We start from the raw sequence: 22,844 nt of genomic DNA on the forward strand, positions 1-22,844 counted from the left end.
AACGAGTCAAAGCATTTTATCCATCTTATTAACATAACACTCATGCTATGATTGTGATATTCTGACAGCACTCTTACTTGTTCTCGGTCCACATTTATGATTATCTGACACAAATGCTGATACCAGAAAAATGAATTAAATCACTATAACCAATTCCAGGATGTGTCAATTACTTATAAAATTGGAGGACAAGAAAACTTTAGGAAAAAATTGCTGGCTGGAGACATTAAAATTAAATCCTTCCTCTGCTTTAGCTTCAGAATTCCTTTGGGTATAGAAACCTGGGGGTGACAGGCCGTTCAAGTCCCATCCAGCTGCTTCTCCAGTGAATCTCCTTGGTGGCATTACTTCCAGGTCATTGCCTGTCTGCTATTTGAGTACCTGTCATTATGGGCAACTCACTGCATGGCACCCAAGACGGGATGTGCTGTCATCGCAGACTTCCTACCGTGAAAATGTTCTTCCATATAATGAGCTAAGTTCTTAATCTCTTTGACCTTCACCCATTCCTGGTGCTCGCTGTATGCTGCTAAGGCCATGCGGGACGAGCTGTGCAGGTAACAGGATGTAGCCATCTGTGTCTTCTTTCCTCTCCGCTAACCACCTTCCCCGTTATGTCATGCCAGCCTCTGTCTCCTGGTCTTTCTAGTATGTGTGTGTTCCAGTTTGTCTGCAAGCTCCCAGGCTGCCTCCGCGTAGATCATGATGACATGGCTGGTCTACTATATTCGAAGCCCTACACCTGGCGTGTTTGTTCTTAAATAACTCAGCTTCAGGTTCTTGGTGAACACAGGGTTCCTGATGCCTATAAGGTGCCCTCGTTTTCTCTGTTCTCCTCTCCTAGGAGACACAGACTCTGACCCCTCATGTAAACTCAGACTTTCATATGAAGACAATCTCACTTTGCGAAAGTGGTTTCCTTTCTGTTGGCTTCTCAGAGTACAGAGGATGGAAATATGGCGTAACGTTTCATCTAGAGCTTGTGAGGTCTGTGACGGGGGTCTTTGGATACCTTTTCCCGGAGAAAATTTTTGCTAATTATCTATTCGACTCTGGTTCTGTTTTTTTGCCTGTGATGGTCACCGCGTTACACATTGAGCCACAAAACGGCTTCCACACAGATACACGCTGCTTTCCCAAATGCCAGCTTTACGTCCAGTCACAGAGAAAGAGCATAATTTTTCGTGTACAGATTTGTCAGTAAATTGTCCTTATACTTCCAGATTGTCAACATGTATACTATTCATTCAGCCTTCTCAAAGTTCCAGCCCATACAGTTACATTTGTATTTTGGTGATATGAGGGTTTTTTTGGTAACTGCGTCGTCCTAGTTAAAGCATTTGTTTCCATCATTTCCCACATTTAAATTATCTCCTACGTCAGTCCCTTCATCTTTACTTTCTAGAGGTTCGGCAGCCCTTAAGGAATTTATCATTCTCTTCAATAAGCATCGTGTTCATTTTTGAGGAACGATAGAAGCGAGCAAATGACACCTCCTAGATTAGTTTTCTAAGGCCACCATAACAAAATACTACCAATTGGTGGCCTAAAGTAATGTAAATTTATTATCTCATGTTTCTGGAAGTTAGAAGTCTGAAATCAAGATATGGGCAGCTCTCCTTCTGAGAGCCGTGAGGGAACATCTGTTCCAGACCCCTCTCCTAGCCTCTGGTGGTTGCTGGCCATCTTTGGCCTTCCTTGGCTTGTTGAACATCCTTCCAATTCTCTGCCTTCATATGGTGCTCTCCCTGTCTCTTCACATAATCTTCTCTCTTTGTGTCCAAACTTCCCCTTTTTATAAGGATGCCAGCCATATTGGATTAGGGCCGACCCTAATGACCTCTTTCTAACTGATCATCTCTACAAGGACCCTATACCTAATTACAGTTACTTTATGAGGTACTGGGGGTTAGGATTTCAACATACTTCTTTTGGGAGGCACAATTGAATTCATACCCTCACAGGCTCACAGGGCAGTGAGCACAGGCTCATAGGGCAGGATCCATGAGCTTGGCTTCTAAGGTGGAGAAAAGCGACCTTTTCATCCCCATGCAGCGGCTCTCCTCTTCAACATGGCCACTGCCGAAGGACAACTTTCCTGGGAGCGTCATGCCTGGAAGCCTCCCCTGAGAATGTTGAAGGCAGAGACGAGGTCTTCTCTTGTATGTTCCATAACATGAACATAAGAGAGAGCCACTATCTTGTAATATACACAAATGTTGAATTTTTATTTTGTAAACCTAAAACGAAGATAATGTTATAGGTCAATTATACCTCAATAAAAATAAAAAGGGAAAGCCATCAATAGGTATGTAATAAAGACAGTGAAGTTTAAATTTCTTCAGCAGAGGGGCTCACTCTCCTGAGATCTCTACCTCCGGCTTCTCTGAGGGGCACTTCAACTACAAAATCCTCACCCTTGATCCAACAAGGACCATTTTCATATTTCAGGTTAACTATCCATCTAATTCCAAGCCAGCCCTCCTCCTCCAATTTTGATTAAAATATATGTGTTTCAAAAGGCCCACTAAATTATCTACTAAATGCTCTACTTTGTTATTAAAAATTAGCTCCTAATTTCTAAGTGCAAAATAGAATATTGCATTCAGCTCAGGAGCAAATAACTTAGGGGGATAAGGTAGCTGAGGTGATCAGATTTAATGAAGAAGAATTACCTTAACAGCCCATACATCCATTTGGAGTTTCCAGGAGTTAATATATAACTTAACACACTGTGATTTTTAAATAATTTTCTTTTGAACACTTGTTATTCATGCAATGTCATTCATTCATATATATCGGGAAGAGGTCTAGGCACTGAGGTGAACAAGAAAACAAGGTCTCTTTCTTCACAGAGCTTTTGGTCTCAGACAGGTAATTACATCAAGGTATAAATGCCAGGGGCATCTGGGTGGCTCAGTCTGTTAAGCATCCAACTCTCGGTTTTGGCGCAGGTCACGATCTTGAGGTTTGTGAGTTTGAGCCCTGCATCAGGCTCTGTGCTGACAGTGCAGAGCCTGCTGGGGATTCTCTCCCTCTCTCTCTGCCCCTCCTGTTCCCTCTCTCTCTCAAAATAAATAAATAAGCCTAAAGAAAATAAAGTATAAATGCTAGAATTGAGAAGACCAAGCTCTTTACAAGCACAGGGGTGCCTGGGTGGCTCAATGGGTTAAGCGTCTGACTCTTGATTTCGGCCTAGGCAGTGATCTCACGGTTTGTGAGTTCAAGCCCCTCTTCAGGCTCTGTGCCAACAGCATGGAGCCTGATTGGGATTCATTCTCTCTCTCTCTCTCTCTCTCTCTCTCCCTCCCTCTCTCTGTCTCTGTCTCTCTCTCTAAAAAAAAAAACAAACAAACTTCAAAAAAAAAGCACAGAACAAGGTAACCAATTGAGTCTAGAAGTCAGGCAGGGCTTCCTCTAAAAAGGGTCCTTTAAACTGAGATTTACAAGAGTTGCTGGTGTGTGTATATATACATACATATATATGTATGTATGTATACATACATATATATGTATGTATATGTGTGTGTGTGTATATATATATATATATATATATATACATAAAATTTTATATATATCAATTCACATTTGCCCTACTTGAGAAAAGATACATTAGAAAAGCAATGAGATTTCAAAGTAAATGTCTTAGTATGAACAAATACTTCAAACACTTTTAGGGGCCCCTGGGTGGCTGTGAGTTGGGCATCTGACTTTGGCTCAGGTCATGATCTCACAGTTCATGAGTTCAAGCCCCGCATCAGACTCTGTGCTGATGGCTCAGAGCCTGGAGACTGCTTCAAATTCTATATCTCCCGCTCTCTCTGCCTCCCCCACTCATGCTGTGTCTCTGTCTCTCTCAAAAATAAATAAACATTTAAAAAAAAATGTTTTTAATGCTTTTAGGAAAAACAAAATTCAATAAATAGTTCTAGGTAGGCTGGCATCCATATTATATAAAATAATATCATTCAATATAAATTAAGGTCTTTTTCATTTAAAATTTTAGCAGGAAAATACAGGCATATCTAATTTTATTGCACTTTGTAGATAGTCCAGTTTTTACAAATTGAAGATTTGTGTCAACCCTGTGTCGAGCAGATAAGTCTATCAGTGCATTTTCCCAGCCACGTTTGTTCATTTTGTGTCTCTGTATCGCATTTTGATAATTCTTGCAATATTTCAAGCTTTTCAGTTATTGTTATATTTCTTATAGTTCTCAGTGATCTGTGATCAGTGGTTGTGACTTGCTGAAAGCTTAGAGGATGGTTAGCATTTTTTAGCAATAAAATATTTTTAATTAAGTTGTGTACATTTCTATTTCTATTGAACACTTAATAGGCAACAGTATAGTGTTGACATAACTTTTATATTCACTGGGAAACCAAAAAAGCTAAATCCTGCTCTAAGCATAGACAGTCTATAAATTACTAGATAGTTAATATTCTTTTTTCACACCTATAGTTCTTTCTTATATACTTTTCAGTTCTTTTTTTTTTTTTTTTTTTTTTTTTATAAAACTACACATCAACAAACAAGAAGTGGGCAGGAGTAGGAAGCTTCATAGCTGTAGGACGGCCTGACTTCAAGGTCATTGGCAGCCTCAAGTCACTGTGGTCTGTGGGGCTCTTTGCAATACTGAATCAAACCACAAACAATTATCAAAAGGCACAATTGTTACAGCTGTGGTTTTGCAAGCTAGGGCTTCTGTCCTCGGTGCTATTTCCCACTTCCTTAATCAACACAGTCCTTTGAAGGCCCTGTTAGCTTTAGTGAGCAAAGGCAGTGTCTTAATTGATCCACTCAGTTGTTCATGGACAAGTTCCAAGGCCGAGAGTGCAACAGTGCCTTTGATTCTTCCTTGTGCGTGGACTCTTCGTGGTTGCTCTGCTTTTCTCATCACCAGTGTTCTTTTTTTTTTTTTACATCTTGTGGCCGTTAAGGACCTAAAAGAGCTGATCTTCAGTGTGGCCTAAGCAGCACGTGCAACGTCTGTTCATTTTATTGCATATAGTTACACAACTTCAAGGCGTAATTCAACCCTACACTCTAGTCATTCTCGAAAATATCAAAGCATCTACCTGTCACTAGAGAGGAGAGCTAGCCTAGTGAAAAAAATTTACCTGATTGTTTTTGATGGCTACTGTCTGCTTCCATCCTTGTCTTGTTCAGCAGGAAAATCTGAGATCACAATTGCGACCACACTCATCAACCTCATTTCCCTCAAAATTCCAGTCTACAGTGAACAGAAGCAAATACTAATAACTACTTCCAAATTTCCACTAATTATTTTTGAAACTCTCTTACTTTTTACATGTTTTTCCCCCATTTTTAGGTTGGTGATTTTCCCTCTGAAAATTTCAAGTGATGAAGGTATTGACAAAAGAACGGCTTCTGTGAGAATATAAAGAAATACTAGTTGTGAAAATGATTTGAACAATAAAGTCGATGATAGTTAATGAATACCTGCTGATTCAACTTGGAATTCCCAGTAGCTATTCTTTCTAATACCTTAGTGGTCCCAAATGGTTTGCCTTTGACTCTGTTCTTACTTTCATTTCCTTTCTGAGGCAAGTTATCAATAGTATAGACTCCAACCCACATTTGAATCTACCTTACTTTTCCAGATACTATGATGTTCATTATTACAAATCCAGCTACTTTAGAGAGATCACAAAATGTGGAGAAAATCAAGTTCCTGTCCTGAAAAGGCTGATTTCTAAAAACGAAAGGAAGACATTTATATGAGAGATGATATAAGGTAGTGTGACTGGTTTTCTAACAGCAGGGCTGACATATTCAAGTTAATGGTGTCTTCAAAATAGGCATTTTAGAAGGCAATGTACAAAATATCTCACAACAATGTATTTCGTAAGCTCCTCTTTTCAGAGTTCCGGGTAGAGCCTGCATACTTTGGTCAGAATAACCCATTAAGTGGCAAACCTTCATCTTGGAGATGGGATTTAATTTTCAAATGCATTCCAAGCCATTTCCAACAAACTTGGGTAATCAAGATGAGAAGTCAGGTTATGGTTTTGCAAAAACAAGGTGTGATTATAAAAAAAAAAAAATGAGATGGAAATATTTGTATGTTTTTAAGTTGTCTTTGAAAACAATTATAGCTGAAAGGAAGTGTGCCCTAAATGCCACGAGCTGAGCAGTGCCCTAGCAATAATTATAAACCCTCCCACAGGAACTACATGGAAGATGCACACTGTCTTTGATGGGTCAACTCCAATCTCCTTATTTTAGGAAGTCATCTCGACCTTAAAGGCCTCCTTGCTATCGAGAACCGACAGCAATAGTCAAAAACATGTTTAAGCACATAAATTTATTTACTGAGGTGTGGCTATAAAGAAATAACACCGCTTTTTCTGTATGACTTATGCATCACTCATCCACATAAATGTTCACATACCTGGCAGGGAAAGCATATATTGATGGATCATGTCCCAGATTCAGATCCTATCTGCTCCTTGAGAGCAGGGCCTTCTGTGTGTTTCCCTCCTCTACTGCCCTAGCGCCTGTCAGCACTCTTTCTAGCACACGGTAGGTACCTAGTAAACATGTTGAATGAATGATATGACTATGTACAGTTCCACCAGGAAAAGCTTCAGTGAAGAAGAGATACTTGGGTTTTCCTCATTGAATTTCTTATATCTCTCCTTAGAAGCAATCATCTATGACATGCAAAATCTATAATGATCATACAATCCCTTCTTCCTGCAACTGTGTTCTCAGGATCATTTCTGAAAGGCAGTAGGCAAGTGGCCTACTATAGGAGCCCAGTCATGGTCAGAACACTTGAACTCAACCAAGGATCCCTCCAAATGGCTGAATAACCATGGACAAATCATTCAGCCTCTCTGGGGCTCTGTCTATTCATCTGTAAAGTGAGAATAGTTAACTATTGAGGACAACACTGAGCTAATAATGATTGAGCTCTTTCTTTGTGCCGGGCACTGTTCCAAGAGGTCTATGGAAAGAATCTTATTTTTTTTTTTAGCGTTTATTTATTTTTGAGAAAGAGAGACAGAATGTGAGCAGGGAGGGGCAGAGAGAGAGGGAGACACAGAATCTGAAGCAGGCTCCAGGCTCTGAGCTGTCAGCACAGAGCCCGACCTGGGGTTTGAACTTACAAACCGTGAGATCATGCCCTGAGCTGAAGTCGGACGCTTAACTGACTGAGCCAACCAGGCGCCCTGGAAAGAATCTTATTTAATCATCCCATCAAGCCTATGAAGCAGATAGTATTATTTTGTTTTATAAAGAGGAAATTGAGGTGCAGACATAAATAACTAACGTGGGGATGCACGACTGGTAAGTGGTAGAGAAGGGAGTGGACCCCGGTGTAGCTCTAGAACTCTTGCCCTTAGAACTTCTCTCTGACCAACTCACATAATCAATTACTAGAAGCCAGAGAGAGAGGGCCAGCGACCACCCTACATAATGTACACTATTATTAGAGAGAAAAGTGAGGGAGCACACACATCTGGCAGAGAGTGGGCAAAGATACAGTAGAGAAATAACAGTGGAGATGGTGGTTAAGGGAAAATCATCAAGTTTACAGGAACTAATGTTAACACCAAACCATGCTCTTGCCTTTATAGACAGCTGCATATCTTTTCTTAGGTACATAGTTCCTGACTCACATTTTAAGGGCTGTTGTTAGATGACTGATTTTTAAGAACACTTGATATATAATTAAGGAGGGGAAGAGAGAGGAGTTAACAATTTTCAGGAGAGATGATTTACAACTTGAGACAAAAGAAAATCTGCTTTTCCTTTCGGCATGGTGACGTTAGAACAATATCTAAGGGATTGCATCAATGCATAAAAGCAGCAATGCTGTTTGGCTCTCACTTGGTGTGTTCAGGATGAGTTATTTACAGCTTTTGCTTCCCGAAATTAGTTAATCACCCTCTGGTGCTTTTTCTTACCTCTTTTAACCTCACTCCCCACAGAAAGGATAGATACAAACATGTTAAGGTATTTTCCTATTTCAAAAGATACAATAGGTAGCAGCCACTTGTCATGCATGGGCTACTGTTCCTTCATTCAAAAGGATCTGTTGAAGGGCTTCTGAGTGGCTCGGTCAGTTAAACATCCGACTTGGGCTCAGCATGATCTCACGGTCCGTGAGTTCGAGCCCCGCGTCAGGCTCTGTGCTGACAGCTCAAAGCCTGGAGCCTGCTTCGGATTCTGTGTCTCCCCCTCTCTCTGCCCCTCCCCTGCTCTCTCGCTCTCGCTCTCTCTCAAAAATAAAGCTAAACATTAAGAAAAATCGTCTGTGGAGTGTCTGCTGCTGGTGATGATTCCCTGGGTACAATGTAGGTTTACCAAGGCGGCTTCAAGCTACCACCAAGATTTGGCAGTTCAAGGTGTTCCATCCCCATTCAGTGCACATGTGCTTCTGGGTCCTGCCCCGTCTCCAGGATTTATGTGAGTCCCACCAGCCCCTGCTTAGTTCAGTTCAAAAGCATTCATTCACCAGGCACTGGGGCTACGAAGACTGTAAGTCATGGAGTCCAGTGTCCAACAGCTCAGAGCGTGGTGATTCCTTCGCCCTGCTCCAGCTTCAGAAGGAGAGAGGGGACTGGGAACTGGAGACTGTCTCTGGGCAAGGCTGGGCCGGGTGTCCTCTGTGCTGAGGTCCCCTAGTTAGTCATAGGCTTGAGAAACTTGAATGGCCCCAAAGGGGAACCCACCAGAGGTGGATGCCTTTGACTGTTGAGCCTCTTACAGCCTGGTTGTTTTCCTCACTGCTGAATGAACATACAGTCTATGATAGGAAAGTCATAATGCCTCAGCCCCCAAAGACAGAGGTTTGGGTAACCGTGAGCCTGAGTACCCTGACCCTTCGTGAGTTCGCTCTGAAAACCTCCCCACTTTTGGTGGGTGTTCATCAGGCACTAATTTATGCATAGGCTTTTCCCACAGTGCAGCAAAATGGAAATATCTTTTACTGTCAGGCATATAGTTAAAACTGCAGCATTCTTGCAGGGATGTAGTATTAGCTTTGAGGCCACTAGAAAATGTTACATACCACTGCGCTACACCTGAGACCTGTATCTATACAAGGTATTGGAAAACTCCGTGTGCCAGTCCAACAGCTTTATGATTTAGGATGTGAAATGGACGGAATGTCAGGGAATCGGACCTGTACTTACAGGCCATAAATCTATGTGAAAAAAAAAATGCTTTTGTCACCCATAAGCTGGCACATGACTCCTGATATTAATGTGGGTGTGACATATTTTCACTTCAGTGTTGAATAAATTATCTTATCAGTACTGGCAGAGTAGAAAAATGACTTATGGCAATTTAAATGCTTACTCAGGGGTGTCTTCTTTATATTTTCCAAACTTGAAACAAACATAGTACCTAAAACCTTCACAAAGATTTTAAAACCCCCAAAAAACACTAGTTATCGATCATTTTCATTAAAGTGTGCCATTTCTTCTTTAAAAAATGCTGATTCTAGGGGCTCCTGGGTGGCTCTGTCGGTTAAGCATCCGACTTCGGCTCAGGTCATGATCTCGCAGTTCATGGGTTCGAGCCCCACGTCGGGCTCTGGGCTGACATGACAGCTCAGAGCCTGGAGCCTGCTTTGGATTCTATGTCTCCCTCTCTGTCTGCCCCTCCCCCGCTCATGCTCTGTCTCTCTCTCTCAATAATAAATAAATGTTAAAAAAAAATTTTAATGCTACTTCTATTCTATTCTATTCTATTCTATTCTATTCTATTCTATACTTTGCATCATCAAAACAGATAAAAGGCAAGTATTCCTTGATAAATCCTCATTTGTTAACTTAGCTTTCATAACATAGTAATGCTGTTGCTGATGAGACTCTTGTAGCTCTGCTTCATCAGGAGGTCCTGTTGTTTCTACTTTGAAAACAGGGCTGCGAGCTGCCCCCTCCCCCCCCCATCTCCATATCTACAGCCAGCATCTGGGGGCAAGCCCATCCTTCCTCACTAAGACTGCTGTAATGATGGTCTTGCTGGTCTCTCCAGTTCTGTTCTTGCCCCCATCGGATCTTTTTTCCCCCCAGTAATGAAGTAATCTATTTGAAAGGTAAATAGGCTCAGGGCATCCCCTACTGAAAAGGCTTTAATGCTTTCCCACTGAATTTCAAATGTAATCCAGATTCCTTCCCAGGGCTCGCAGAGATGGGGACTCTAGCCCCTTTGTACTTCAGTTTCATCTTGGCCACTCTCCTCTTCCTCACTTTTTTCCCAAACACACCGGTCTTTTTCTTTTTAATGTTTGTTTATTTATTTTTGAGAGACTATGAGCAGGGGGAGAGGCAAAAAGAAAGAGACACGGAAGATCCCAAGCAGGGTTGCGCTGTCAGTGCAGAGCCCGTCGCGGGGCTCAAACTCACGAACCATGAGATCAGTAGCTTAACCGACTGAGCTACTCAGGCGCACCTCAAACACACTGGTCTTTCGATCTCGGTCCAAGGAGCTGTCTTTTGGGATGACATTTTTCCTATCTCAGGGACCTTTGCCTGCCCTCCCAGCCCAAGCTGGCTCCTAAGACCCTATCTGAGTAGGTTCTGTGACCCACTGCTCCAACCTTGTTCCCTTTCATAGCCTGATCACCAAATTTATGAGTACATGTTTGTTCATTTGGCGACGAGTACATTGTTAACATTGTCCCTCTTCTTTCTAGTCTGGGAACTCTAGTCAGGAGCACATCTGTATTCACCACGAGATATCTACATAGTAGCCCCTGTATTCATTTCCTGGGGCTTCCTTAACAGAGTACCGTAGCATGGGTGGCTTAAAACGTTTATTCTTACGGTTCTGGAGGTAGAATTACAAAACCAAGGTATTGGCAGGGTTGTGCTCCCTCGGAAGCCTCTAGAGGACATTGCTTCTTTGCTTCTTTCAACTCCTGGTAGTCCCAGGCATTGCTTGGCTGGTAGAGCATCACTCCAGTCCTCCATTTGCAAAGAGCGTTCTCCCTGTGTCGCTGTGTCTTCATATGCTCTTGTAAGGACACCAGTCATATTGGATTAGGAGACCTCTCTACTCCAGTATGATCTCATCTTAACTACTTAACTGCTTAAGTTAACTACTTGACTACTAAGGACTTCAGTATATCTTTTTTGGGGAGAACACAATTCAACTTGTAATAGCACCTAACAAATATTAGTTGAATGAATAAATAAAATGACGACTGAACCGAAATTTCTCATCAGTATAAGGGGGATTGACTACAGTGTATTCTGTATAGGAGACAAAGAGCTAAAGCCCAAGGCCAAAGGAAGATACACATATTTCTACATCTTTAAGTGTTACTGTGGTTTCAAATTGATAGACGGGATGTACTCAACAACTAAAAAGACACCAGAATAGACTCAAACACAGCCTTCTAAAAATCTGTTTTTCTGGTCACCATCGTTGTCCGGGGATTGTGTCAAAGCAGAAATAGAGTTCCTGGGGCGCCTGGGTGGCTCAGTCGGTTAAGCATCCGACTTTGGCTCAGGTCATGATATTCTTGTTCATGAGTTCAAGCCCCGTGTCGGGCTCTGTGCTGACAGCTCAGAGCCTGGAGCCGGCTTCGGATTCTGTGTCTCCCTCTCTCTCGGCCCCTACCCCACTTTCACACTGTCTCTCTCTTTCTCTCTCTCTCTCTCTCTCTCTCTCTCTCACAAAAATAAATAAACATTAAAAAAATAGAATTCCTATTTGCATTCTGCAGGATCAGATATGGGCAGAAATAAAAGAAAATACTCTGAAAGGAAAAGGAAAAGGGTTTCCTACTACAAGGTGTGGTGGGATCTAAAGAAATTTACTGACTACGTAAATATCAAATATTTATTAAAACTTAAATTATTTTATATATGAACATAAGATAATGTGTGTTTTCTCATCCTTCTTCTCTTTGTTTAAATTCAGATAAGGATTAATTTGCAAAGAGGTACCAGGTGAGTGAGGGGGTTAAGAGTATGGGTTCTAAACCCAACTCCTCCACTTACTAGCTAGGTGAACTTGTGCAACTTAATTTCTCTGTGCCTCAGTTTCCTCATCTGTATTATGGAGATGATAAAAAGGGTACCTTCCATAGAGCTATTATGAGAATTGTATGATTTGGTTGTACAAAGCACATAGAATTGTGTCGGCTACATGGTAAGGATTCAATAAATGTTAGCTACTATTTTCATTATATGCTAGCCATTTGCTCACTTCAACTAAATACTATGGCATATAAAGGCTTTCATATTTATTATATTTTTTAGTCTTATGCAGGGCCACCTGGGTCACTCAGTCGGTTGAGTGCCCGACTTCGGCTCAGGTCATGATCTCATGGTTCATGGGTCCGAGCCCCGTGTCAGGCTCTATGCTGACAGCTCAGACCCTGGAGCCTGCTTCAGATTCCGTGTCTTCCTCTCTCCCTGTTCCTCTCCTGCTCACACTCTGTCTCTCTCTCTCTCTCTCAAAAATAAACATTAAAAAATTTTTTAAGTCTTATGCAAATTGAGTTTTATTCACATACTATATCTACTATTAAAATAAAATCTCTTAGCCTGTCATGAATGGATCTCACTATCAACATAATTGTTAATCATGCCTAAAGACCTCTCATGTCCTACTGCAACCAGAACTAATCCAAGGGAGCAAGCAGTCCTTACAACTCTTCTTTGTGGAAAGGTCAAACCTCACCATAGCAAGAAATATCTATTTCCATTGATCAAAGATAACTCATTAAAATTCCACAATTAACAAATATTATAAATGATACAGGTAAATAAATCACTATCAACCCTCCCCCCACAACTGATAAATATCCATTTCTGGAAATAAAGGCAGACAGTCAAGATGTTAAGAAAGATGATTACATGGCTTAATTTACTCTGATAAAAAATGGTTCAGAAACTTGCAGACCATGTCATAACAAGGAATATTTTGTGTCCCGGTGTGACAGAGATGGGGGGATACCAGAACGTGACCTCCTTTTTCATGCTTTGTTTCCCCCATGACAGTGACCGAGAAAATTAAGTTACATTAATTGGAATGAACAATCCATTTTTTTTATTCCAGCTTCTTTCTTAAAAACTTTTAAAGTAGGTCTTAGAAATCTTGAGAATTCTGTCAATTGTTTATTTTCACTTAAGGATGAACAACTGAACATGTCTCAGTCGGTTGTGTCCAACTTCGGTTCAGGGCATGATCTCATGGTTCATGAGTTTGAGCCCCACGTCAGGCTCTGTGCTGAGCCTGCTTCGCATTCTGTGTCTCCCTCTCTCTCTGCCCCTCCCCTGTTTGCACTCTGTGTGTGTGTCTCTCTCTCAAAAATAAATAAGCATTAAAAAATACTTAAAAATAAATTTAAAAATAAAGATGAACAGAAATCAGTGTTGTTGAAGATAAAGATTTGTATAGATTAAACACGGAGACATGTGCCTAGATTATAATATCTAGTATAAGTTGTGTTTTATATCTCCAAACTCAAGTTGCCACAAACCAAATACTGTAGTTTCTTATCAGTTAGTTCTGTGAAGTCACGTTTTGGTAATATTTTCCATCTGTGATATTATAACACACGGTCTATTTTAATTTTAGTTCTTACAAGATGCTAACCACTCTTCACATGTATGTGTCATATAAACATATAGAACTACAGGTTTTAGATCTGAAAAGACCCTTTGGAACTTTTTATGTTAAAAGTGTTCCTCACTTCTGAAGGGTTGAAAAGTACTATATTTCCTGGTACTGCCTCTCCATGTTCTCTGTTTCATCCTCCAAAATCTGATTAAAAATCAGAACCTATTGATAGCACAGAGCAGTACGAAATCACTGATAATTATTCACGGCCTATAATCTCCAGGGAAAAAAAAGCCAATACCAGTTGAAACACAGTGGTTCCAAAGAGTTAAAAGGTTAGAAATCAAAGACGACATTGAGTAGGCTGTGTTTTTTGAGATCCTCTCTACTCCTACCAGACTCAAACCCACACAGTAATCAGCTGATAGGGCTTCTCTTTGAGTATTTAACTTTCTTCTTAAAAATAAAACAGATATTTTAAAAAATGATCAGGGTTAAAAGTAGGAGCCATTGTGCATATATGTGTATATAACATATGTACATACACCCAAACACGTACTCAACCACCTATATTTTGGTTACTCTGCTATACGTTTAAAGACCTTATTTTGGCTTAGAAACCAGGTTCTATGACAAAATTTAACTCTGAAGAATTTTTTTTTCTTTTCATTTGGTTTGTGGAGTTATAATATGTTGCATAGTCCTAATCTTAACCAATGATTACCCTCAGGATAAAGCTAATTTCCTTCTCCAAATTAGTCCCAGCAAATTTACACAAGAATTATGAGACTTTAGCTAAGAATTGACCAGTCTTCGGTGAGTAGGCTTTCATTTCCTAAGGTTGGATTGAAGGGTCAAAATTTGTTACTCTCCAAGGTCCATGACTAAAATGTGTATTTCTAATAAGATATGTTGTTTATAAAATCTGACTGTTTATTACCCAGGACTTTGTGATCTCTTCAATATCTTATTTTATTGAATTTTTAAAATTTGTTTATTTATTTTGAGAGAGCGAGAGAGAGCGAGAGAGAACGAGAGAGAGCGAGAGAGTGCATACAAACGGGAGGGGCAGAGAAAGAGAGGGAGACGGAGAATCCCAAGCAGGTTCTGCAGGGTCAGTGCGGAGCCCAGCTCGAAGCTCAATCTCGCGAAACATGAGGTCATGATCTGAGTCGAAATCAAGACTCAGACGCTTAACTTACTGAGCCACCCAGGAGCCTCTCCAATATTTTAAATTAATATTTCGATTCTTACCTGTTACCGGTGATCTTTTTAATTTATTTTAATTCCAGGATCATCCTCGTTTTATTTGTCCTATGGAAGACTATCCTTTTATAAGAAACTACCCTCCACTTGCCTTTCGTCCTTTTCTAACTTGTTGGGAGTGACTCAATTCTTTATAATTTCTCTACAAAGAACTTCTAAAGGGAATCCTCTAGCATAGTTTTCGTTTTGTTCTTTTTTTAATTTTTTTTTTTTAACGTTTATTTATTTTTGAGACAGAGAGAGACAGAGCATGAACGAGGGAGGGTCAGAGAGAGGGAGACACAGAATCGGAAACAGGCTCCAGGCTCTGAGCTGTCAGCACAGAGCCCGATGCGGGGCTCGAACCCACGGACTGCGAGATCATGACCTGAGCCGAAGTCGGACACTTAACCGACTGAGCCACCCAGGCGCCCCTAGCATAGTTTTCTTAGAGCACAGTTATGTGAAAATACCAGCATTTAATTAAATGCATTGTCTTCTTTCACTGCTTTATTTTCTAATTATGGCTTTATTCCATACTTCAGCAAAGCTGCCCCTAACGCCAACCTCCAAAACTCAAACCTGTCAGGGCCATCCATCCTAAGTTTTCTTTCTGTATCTAACAAATGAATTGTTTCAGTTATCTGCTGGTGCACAACAAACCACCGCAAAATTCAGTAGTTTAAAACAATCAGTTTATTATTTCTCACAAATCTGAGGGTTAACTGGTTCTTCTGCTGGTCTTATTTGGAGTCTCTCATGCAGCTTCAGTCTATGGCAGATGGGGCTAGAACGTCCGTGGTGGCTTCCTTCTGGCCCCCTGGTTGGAAAGGTGGGCCCAGCTGGGACCACTGAATGCTTCCCTCTTTGTGTGGCCTCGTCATGTGATTTCTCCAGCAGAGTAGCCCAGCTTTTTACATGGCAGCTCAGGACGTTCCAAAGGGCAAAGGTAGAAGCTGCCAGACCTTCTTAAGCCTCAGTCCTGGACTTATTTCCGTCACGTTCTGTTGGTTGAAGTGAGCCATGGGGTCAGCTCAGGTTTGGGAGGAAATACACAGGACACGGGTCCCAGAAGGTGTGGCTTGTGGGGGCCATGTCTGAAGACCATCTACTACAGGGACTTTGTTTTCTTTTTTCTCCATTAAGACCTCAGTTCTTCTCTCCTTTTGCAGTTCCCTGCGTCTCTGGTGGTTTACCTAAGCCTACGAATATCACCTTCTTTTCCATAAACATGAGGAACATCCTACAGTGGAGTCCGCCAGAGGGTCTACAAGAAGCTGAACTTACTTACACTGTGCAGTATTTCATGTAAGTTAGTTCTTTTCCTTTTTGATAGTTTATACACGTAAGACTCAGACACCTATTAATTGTGCAAAGATAAACCGTCTGTTGTATTAAGTAAGCATTTGGAAAAAAGAAAAGTTTTAGATATTTCATACTAAATTCTCTTGGGACGTTCTGCTAGATTAAATTAGGTAAACACTTCTTTGGGGCGCCTGGGTGCCTCAGTCGGTTGAGCGTCCGACTTCGGCTCAGGTGATGATCTCGCAGTCTGTGAGTTCGAGACCCGCGCCGGGCTCTGTGCTGACAGCTCACAGCCTGGGGCCCGCTTCGGATTCTGCATCTCCCTCTCTCGCTGCCCCTCCCCCGCTCATGCTCTGTCTCTCTCTCTCTGTGAAAAATTAATAAACATTAAAAAAAATTTTTTAAATAAAGAAAAACACTTCTTTGTGGAGACAGAAGCATTGGGTGCTTAGGCGAGGGAAAGTTACTTAAATGGAGGAAAGAAGTTGGTCAAAATGTTATTCTGCAGCTGAGCAAACAAGGAAATCCATCATCTCTGAAATGTCTAAACTTACGGTTACTAACAGACAATTTTAAGTGACACTGAGTGCAGAATTCTGTGCCACTAGCTCTTCCTATTAAAAATAGTAGTGCGACGGACATTTTCATATTGTATCCCTCCCTCAAAAGTCATTGAAAGCGAGAAAGAATGCAAAACAGATAGACTATGTCCATCTTCAAAGAAACAGAGGAAATGGCCAAACCCCAAGCCATAAACTATGAAGGATATAAGCCAAATACTGTGAAATCTGAAGGAAAACAACCACAGACACTGACAGTGTCTAATCTTCTTGAACTTCAACAGTAGAAAATAATTTTATACAAGAATCAATGTCATAGTACTAAGAGGCTTACCTAACAGTCTTAGGATGTGGAATCTAAGGATTTCCACCACCAGAAATTGAGGAAGTGTCCCCATGAGCCCCAGTTAGTGCCACAGAATGTCAGAGACAGAGGAGCTGAAAGGGATTCAAATGACATATCCACTGTATAGGCCCAGTCACCCTAGTGAGGTGGGTGCAGGAGGGAGGGGAGGTGACGATGGCTGGGAGGCAGCCTAGGGGGACCGTGACTTACTGATGTGCCATGGGGCACATCAGCCTCCTGTAATTCCAAAACTTGAGGGTGAGCAGGCTCTCCAGCAAAGGGAATGATCTGATTTAGAGAACAGGTGTCTGACTTCCCACACTCCTATACCCATTCACTTAATATTCAGTAAATAGCTGGCCCTGTTCAAAGAGTAATAGTCCCACAGAACCTGGCACAGCATTTCTCCATAATTATTGGCAAAGGAGAAAGACAAAAAGAAGGAAGAGGAGGAGGAGGAAGAGAAGAGGGAGACAGAGAGGGAGAGGGAGAGGGAGAGGGAGATGACAACAGTGAAAAGTTCCTGAAAAGCTTTCTTATGGAAAAAGGAGAAAAATTCAGACAAATAAGTGTTCATAGTTTGAATCATACATAACATGATCTCTAATGGTAAGTCAGAAAGGAAGGAAGGAAGGAAGGAAGGAAGGAAGGAAGGAAGGAAGGAAGAAGATAGAGAAAGGGAAGGAGGGAGGGAAGAAGGAAGGAAGGAAGAGAGGGAGGGAGGAAGGAAGGAGGATAGAGAAAGGGAGGGAGGGAGGAAAAAGGAAGGAAGGGGAGGGAAGGGAAGGGAAGGGAAGGGAAGGGAAGGGAAGGGAAGGAAAGGGAAGGGAGAAGGGAAAGGAGGAAGGAAAAAGCAAACAGTCAAAGAAGAGATTCTAAAACAAAAGGAAGATTTTTTTTTTAAGGCAAGTGGGCAGAACTTAGGGAAAAGATGGAAAATAAAAATGTTACAGAGATGAAAAACCTATAGCTAACTGATAGGAATAATGGAAAAGTGATAATTACTGTCTGGAATTACACATCATAAATGCATGCTCTGTCTAGGAAAATGTAATAAAAGCATTGGAAGACATATCCTGGTGAGGTTATTGAACTTTAAGAAAATGAAGTACTTTATGATGATCATAGCAAGAGCGGGACTCAAGTGGGATGGAACAGGGGGAGTGGGGTGATTTCCGTCTGGCAAAACTCAACAGAAGACAGCGATACATCTTCTAAGGGAGAAATAGATGTGATCTGGGATTCTTGTCAAGTTCACCAGATGTATTTTCAAGCAAGTGAGAGATCTCAGGATGGGACTCCCTTGAGACCTTCTTGAGGGGGAGGAAACCACTCACTAAAGATGATATCTGTCCAACAGAAATAAAGATGAACCTGGATGAAGAATTTAGTACTGACAACATTATTTGTCACTGTGAAAAGACTGGTAAACACACCGAAACCATCTGAGTGAAGAGCTAAGACTAAACAGTGATGGGAAATGTGCTTATGGAACTTTAGGAGGTAGGGGAAAACTTTAAATGTACAGACTTTCATAGCAGGAAGCCATTAAATGTGATCTAAACTGAAAATATTTCATCATCTTAATAACTAAACTCCCAATATTTTTCATAAGCTATTTTCTTATTTTAAAATATCTTTTAGGAACTAGTGTCTTTTGTGGTGATGAAACACATGAACCACAGCAATTCCTTTACTTTCGCTTCAATTTTTTTCTATTCAAGTTCAAATCAAGTTAAATTTACAGCTTTGATTAAAACGATATGCGTGGTATAATCTAGTTATTGCCTCTGTGTGCAGTCATATAATCATTCCCATGTGTATAGAGAAGCATGAGACGTCCAGAATCAGGTATGCCAACTGCTTTTGGCCTAATAGGTCTTAGGGTGATTTCTTTCTCTCTCTTGATTATATTTTTCTGATTGAGTTAAAAAATATCACATTTGAAAAAAAAAAAAAGCCATTTTTGTCTTTGAAAAAAAAAAAAAAAAATCCTGGCCACTAAAGGCAGTGAAATATTTCAGCTGCTATTCACAATGACCTCATTTATCCAGAATCTCACTTTCATGTTCAAGGAGTTTCTCTGGAAGCTGGTGTTTTAGGAAAGAAGACATCATTCTGCAAAGAGAAATGGCTTTTGACTATGCCCTGGCCTCCTTTTCTATTAGGTGGAGCAAAGAGCTTGCTCTGTCCTTTACATGTTCCTTTGATTCAGAAAAGGATAACGAGAAAAGAGGCAGAGTCATCACTGCTCTGGGAGAGCAAATAGTTTAGATGGTACAACTTTCAGAAGTGAGTACTTTAAAAGACACTTGCCATGTTAGAGGCCTTACATGCCTGTGCACGTGTGAGATGACAGGAATACAGAGTAGCATATGTCACCGACAAGGCTCCCAAGCGCAGCAGCACGGTCAACAGTCCGTGGTTTGTAGCTAGGCTATGAACCTACCCAGGTATCCTTGGGCAAGTTACATATGCTTTTACCCTTTGGAGTGAAGCTTGTTTCCAAGTAAAAGATGAAATTTTAACAAAAGTTTAAGTTATATCTGCCAAAAGAATTTAATGCCGAAAAAACACCGTGTAGTTCTAAAAGCACGAGCTTTGGCATTAGGGAAGAGTGGTTCAAATCCCAGATACGGCTGTTATTAGTCATATGAATTTGTCTCCATGGGCCTCAGTTTCCTCATCTGTACAAGAGGGTGAAAATAATGGCACCTACCTGCTAGGGTCGTTAGGATAATTAAATGAGATAAAGCATGCAAATCCTAAGCATGGGTCCCAGCACTTAATAAGCACTTACTGCCATTACCAGAAACCAGTCAGAGACCACTGAGGGCTCCAGAGGACTTTCTGCCCTGCATAAACATCATTATTGGAGTACTCATTGAATAGTTGAGGTCTATCAGTTTGTAAGACTTACAAAGCATACTGTCCAGAATCCGGGAAAGAGTATTTTCTCCTCCACCCACCTCTGTCATGGGAAGTTGCCCTGCCCTTGGCAGAATAAAGAAGTTTGAGGAGAGAGCATCAAATCAGTGATGGCAGTATTTTTCAAACCACACATAAGTCAAGACTTGTTGATGGACCATGAAATCAATTTTGAGGGATATAACTAGCATTATTTTTAGTAGAAGGGACTGGAATGGCATGAACAGGATTGGAGTGGAAAATAACGGAATTCATGGCATGTAGTCAAGTTTAAATATTATCTTATAAAACCTTTGTTTTTAGTATGTTAAATATATGGATGTTTATGGGAGCCAGGTCCCAGTGTAAAAATTTTTTTTTAATATTTCTTTATTTATTTTCAGAAAGCGAGAGAGAGAGAAAGAGTGTGCACCTGCAGGGGAGGGGCAGAGAGAGAGGGAGAGAGAGAATCCCAAGCAGGCTCCGCGCTGTCAGCACAGGGCCGGACGCAGGACACAATCCCATGAACTGTGAGATCATGACCTGAGCTGAAATCAAGAGTCAGATGTTTAACCGACTGAGCCACCCAGGTGCCCCATAAAACAGATTTCTTTTTGTGGCTCACAGCCACAAAAAGTTTTGAAAGCCCTTAGGCAATAGTAACCACTTGATGGAGAAGTTGGTCAACAGGATCTTACCTGTATTTCTAGTGCCTTCTGGAATGTATGGTACTTTATGAAACAGGAGACATTTGCTTTCACGAATCTGTTGCCATATTCTGAAAAGAGAGGATACTCTTAAACTTTGTCAACGCTTAATAAAGTTGACATTTCCTTGTTCTCAAGACATACTCTTGTCTTGACTTCTATGATCTCTCTTTCTCCTTCTGCCTCTTTAGCTGCTATTTCCAACTGTACTTTGTATCCAACCTTTAAACCCTGATGAGCCTGGAACTTTATCCTAGGCTTTGCTTTGTCTCCATGATAATTTCATTTGCGCCTATGCCTTCAATGAGCAGTTTTGTGCCATTGGTTTCAAAATCACTGCCTCCCACTCCCACCCCTTTGCTGAGCCCCAGGGCCTACTGGGCATCTGCACCTGGATGGCTTTCACATACCTGAAGTTCAACATGGCAGGAACACAACTTGTTACCTTTCCTTCCTCCCATCCGTCCTCCCCATTTCCCAAACCCATTCTTTGGCGTTGCTTATCTTGGCAAACATGACCACTGTCCCAGACAGAAAAGAAACATCATCCTGAACATCGTTATCTCCCTCATCTCTCACCTGCTCACCTCAATTACCAAGTCTTGGCTCCCAACATTTCTTCCTTTTGTCCTGTCATTTCTTCTGCCACCACTGTCCTTGTCCAAGCCACCTACATCTTCCACCTGGACCACTGCAGTATCCTCTCAGCTGCTCCCCAGGCTGCCACTCCTAACCCACTGCGTTCTCCATGCTACACCAGTTAGCTTTCTAGAACCCCAACACACCTGCATGAATCCCTTCATTGCCTCCCATGCAACCCGGTCTCTCTCACTGGCTCATCCGGCGTCACTTAATCTCTCTATCCCTCAGTCTCCCCCACCTGAAAAGCTCTAAAAGTATTTCCCCCTCCCTCCTTGCTATGGGTTTTGTGTTTTCAACAAAGGAAAGGAGAAATGATATAAACAGCCTGGTCACTGTTGTCATCACCACTGTAATTACTGTGGCATACACTTCTACCTAGTGAATTTTCCCTAGAACCCTTGATAGCAAGTAGATTTTTAAGTTTTATGAGAATGTCAAGGTAATTTTTCTTCCAAGAAAAAAAAAATGACTAATTTTTCTTAAAACAACCCATCAAATTGACCTTTGTAGGCATGGCAGACTAAAACCTTACATGGATAATTACTAGAAGAATTGATCACACAATACGTAGAATTTTTACTGTAGCCCAAGAATAATAATAAAATACATGCTTTCAAAATGTACGATCCACATTATAATTCACAGAAAAGAAAGGTGTTTGCAGAAACTCTGACTCATGTTCCTGACAGCTCATGAAAAAAATTGCCAGCAGCAACGTGGATTCCTTTTTATCTCAATGACAGGCACATTTGTTGTTCTGCAGAGAAGGCCTTAACTTCCATTCAGTTTTGCATAAGGACTGTTTTTTTTTCTCTATTGTAAAGCACAGAGGGCACCTCGTTATTAATTCAGTTTCTTTCTCAGCAGATATGGGCAAAAAAAATGGCTGAATAAATCCGAATGTAGAAATATCAATAGGACCTGCTGTGATCTCTCTGTGGAAACTTCCGATTATGAACATCAATATTATGCCAAAGTTAAGGCCATTTGGGAAACGAATTGTTCCAAATGGGCAGAAACCGGACGATTCTATCCATTCTTAGAGAGTAAGTAACACAATTGTCTATAAACACGTATAATATCAAGTTCATCTGACCGTCGAGTATACAGTCTTAGACTCATGGACAGCCTCGCCAGAGACCAGTGCTCTGCATGGCTCTGTTCTCATTCTGTCCCTCAGCTCCAAGAATGACCAGCCCAAGGGGCTTCATCTCACTGGATCGCAGTTTCATCTTTAGAGTGAGAAGTTTGGTTGAGTCATCACTAGGATCTCTCCCAGGTCCAAAATTAACACTAGATGCCAATATTATCCAAGTTCAATTTTGTTTGGTTATTTAGTGGGGACTATGAAATTTGAGGAACTGACAGATTTTTTTTTAAATTGCTGTGGGTTTATAAACCATGGCGTTAAGTCCACAAGATTGATTCACGGTGCTCTGATTGCCAAACTAAGTCTCTTTTTGTTAGACACTTGGTAGTGTGATGATGTAATTTGTAGGTGTAACTCAGAATTAAGGCAGCATCATCCTGATATTTGCTTTTTAAATTTTCCCATCTCCTATTCTGTGGCTGACTCAG

The 22,844-nt window shown here is 41.1% G+C and overlaps 1 protein-coding gene across 7 annotated transcripts in view; it reads left to right on the forward strand.

Annotated features, from left to right (window-relative positions):
- Window positions 1-22,844, forward strand: part of IL20RA (interleukin 20 receptor subunit alpha) — a 36,190-nt gene that overhangs the window by 5,316 nt on the left and 8,030 nt on the right. For 5 of the 7 annotated variants that reach the window (XM_053904446.1, XM_053904442.1, XM_053904445.1 and 2 more), the window contains exons 2-3: window positions 15,972-16,107; window positions 22,131-22,312. In XM_053904446.1, the coding sequence (XP_053760421.1) occupies window positions 15,972-16,107; window positions 22,131-22,312 (318 nt within the window). Of the gene's footprint in view, window positions 1-15,971; window positions 16,108-18,370; window positions 18,514-22,130; window positions 22,313-22,844 lie in introns of those variants that run through there. The other 2 variants (XM_019420472.2, XM_019420467.2) reach the window with 2 other exon arrangements.

This window comes from Panthera pardus, unplaced genomic scaffold, assembly GCF_024362965.1.
Source record: "Panthera pardus isolate Hobbes unplaced genomic scaffold, ASM2436296v1 HiC_scaffold_17, whole genome shotgun sequence".
NCBI classification, from domain to species: domain Eukaryota; kingdom Metazoa; phylum Chordata; class Mammalia; order Carnivora; family Felidae; genus Panthera; species Panthera pardus.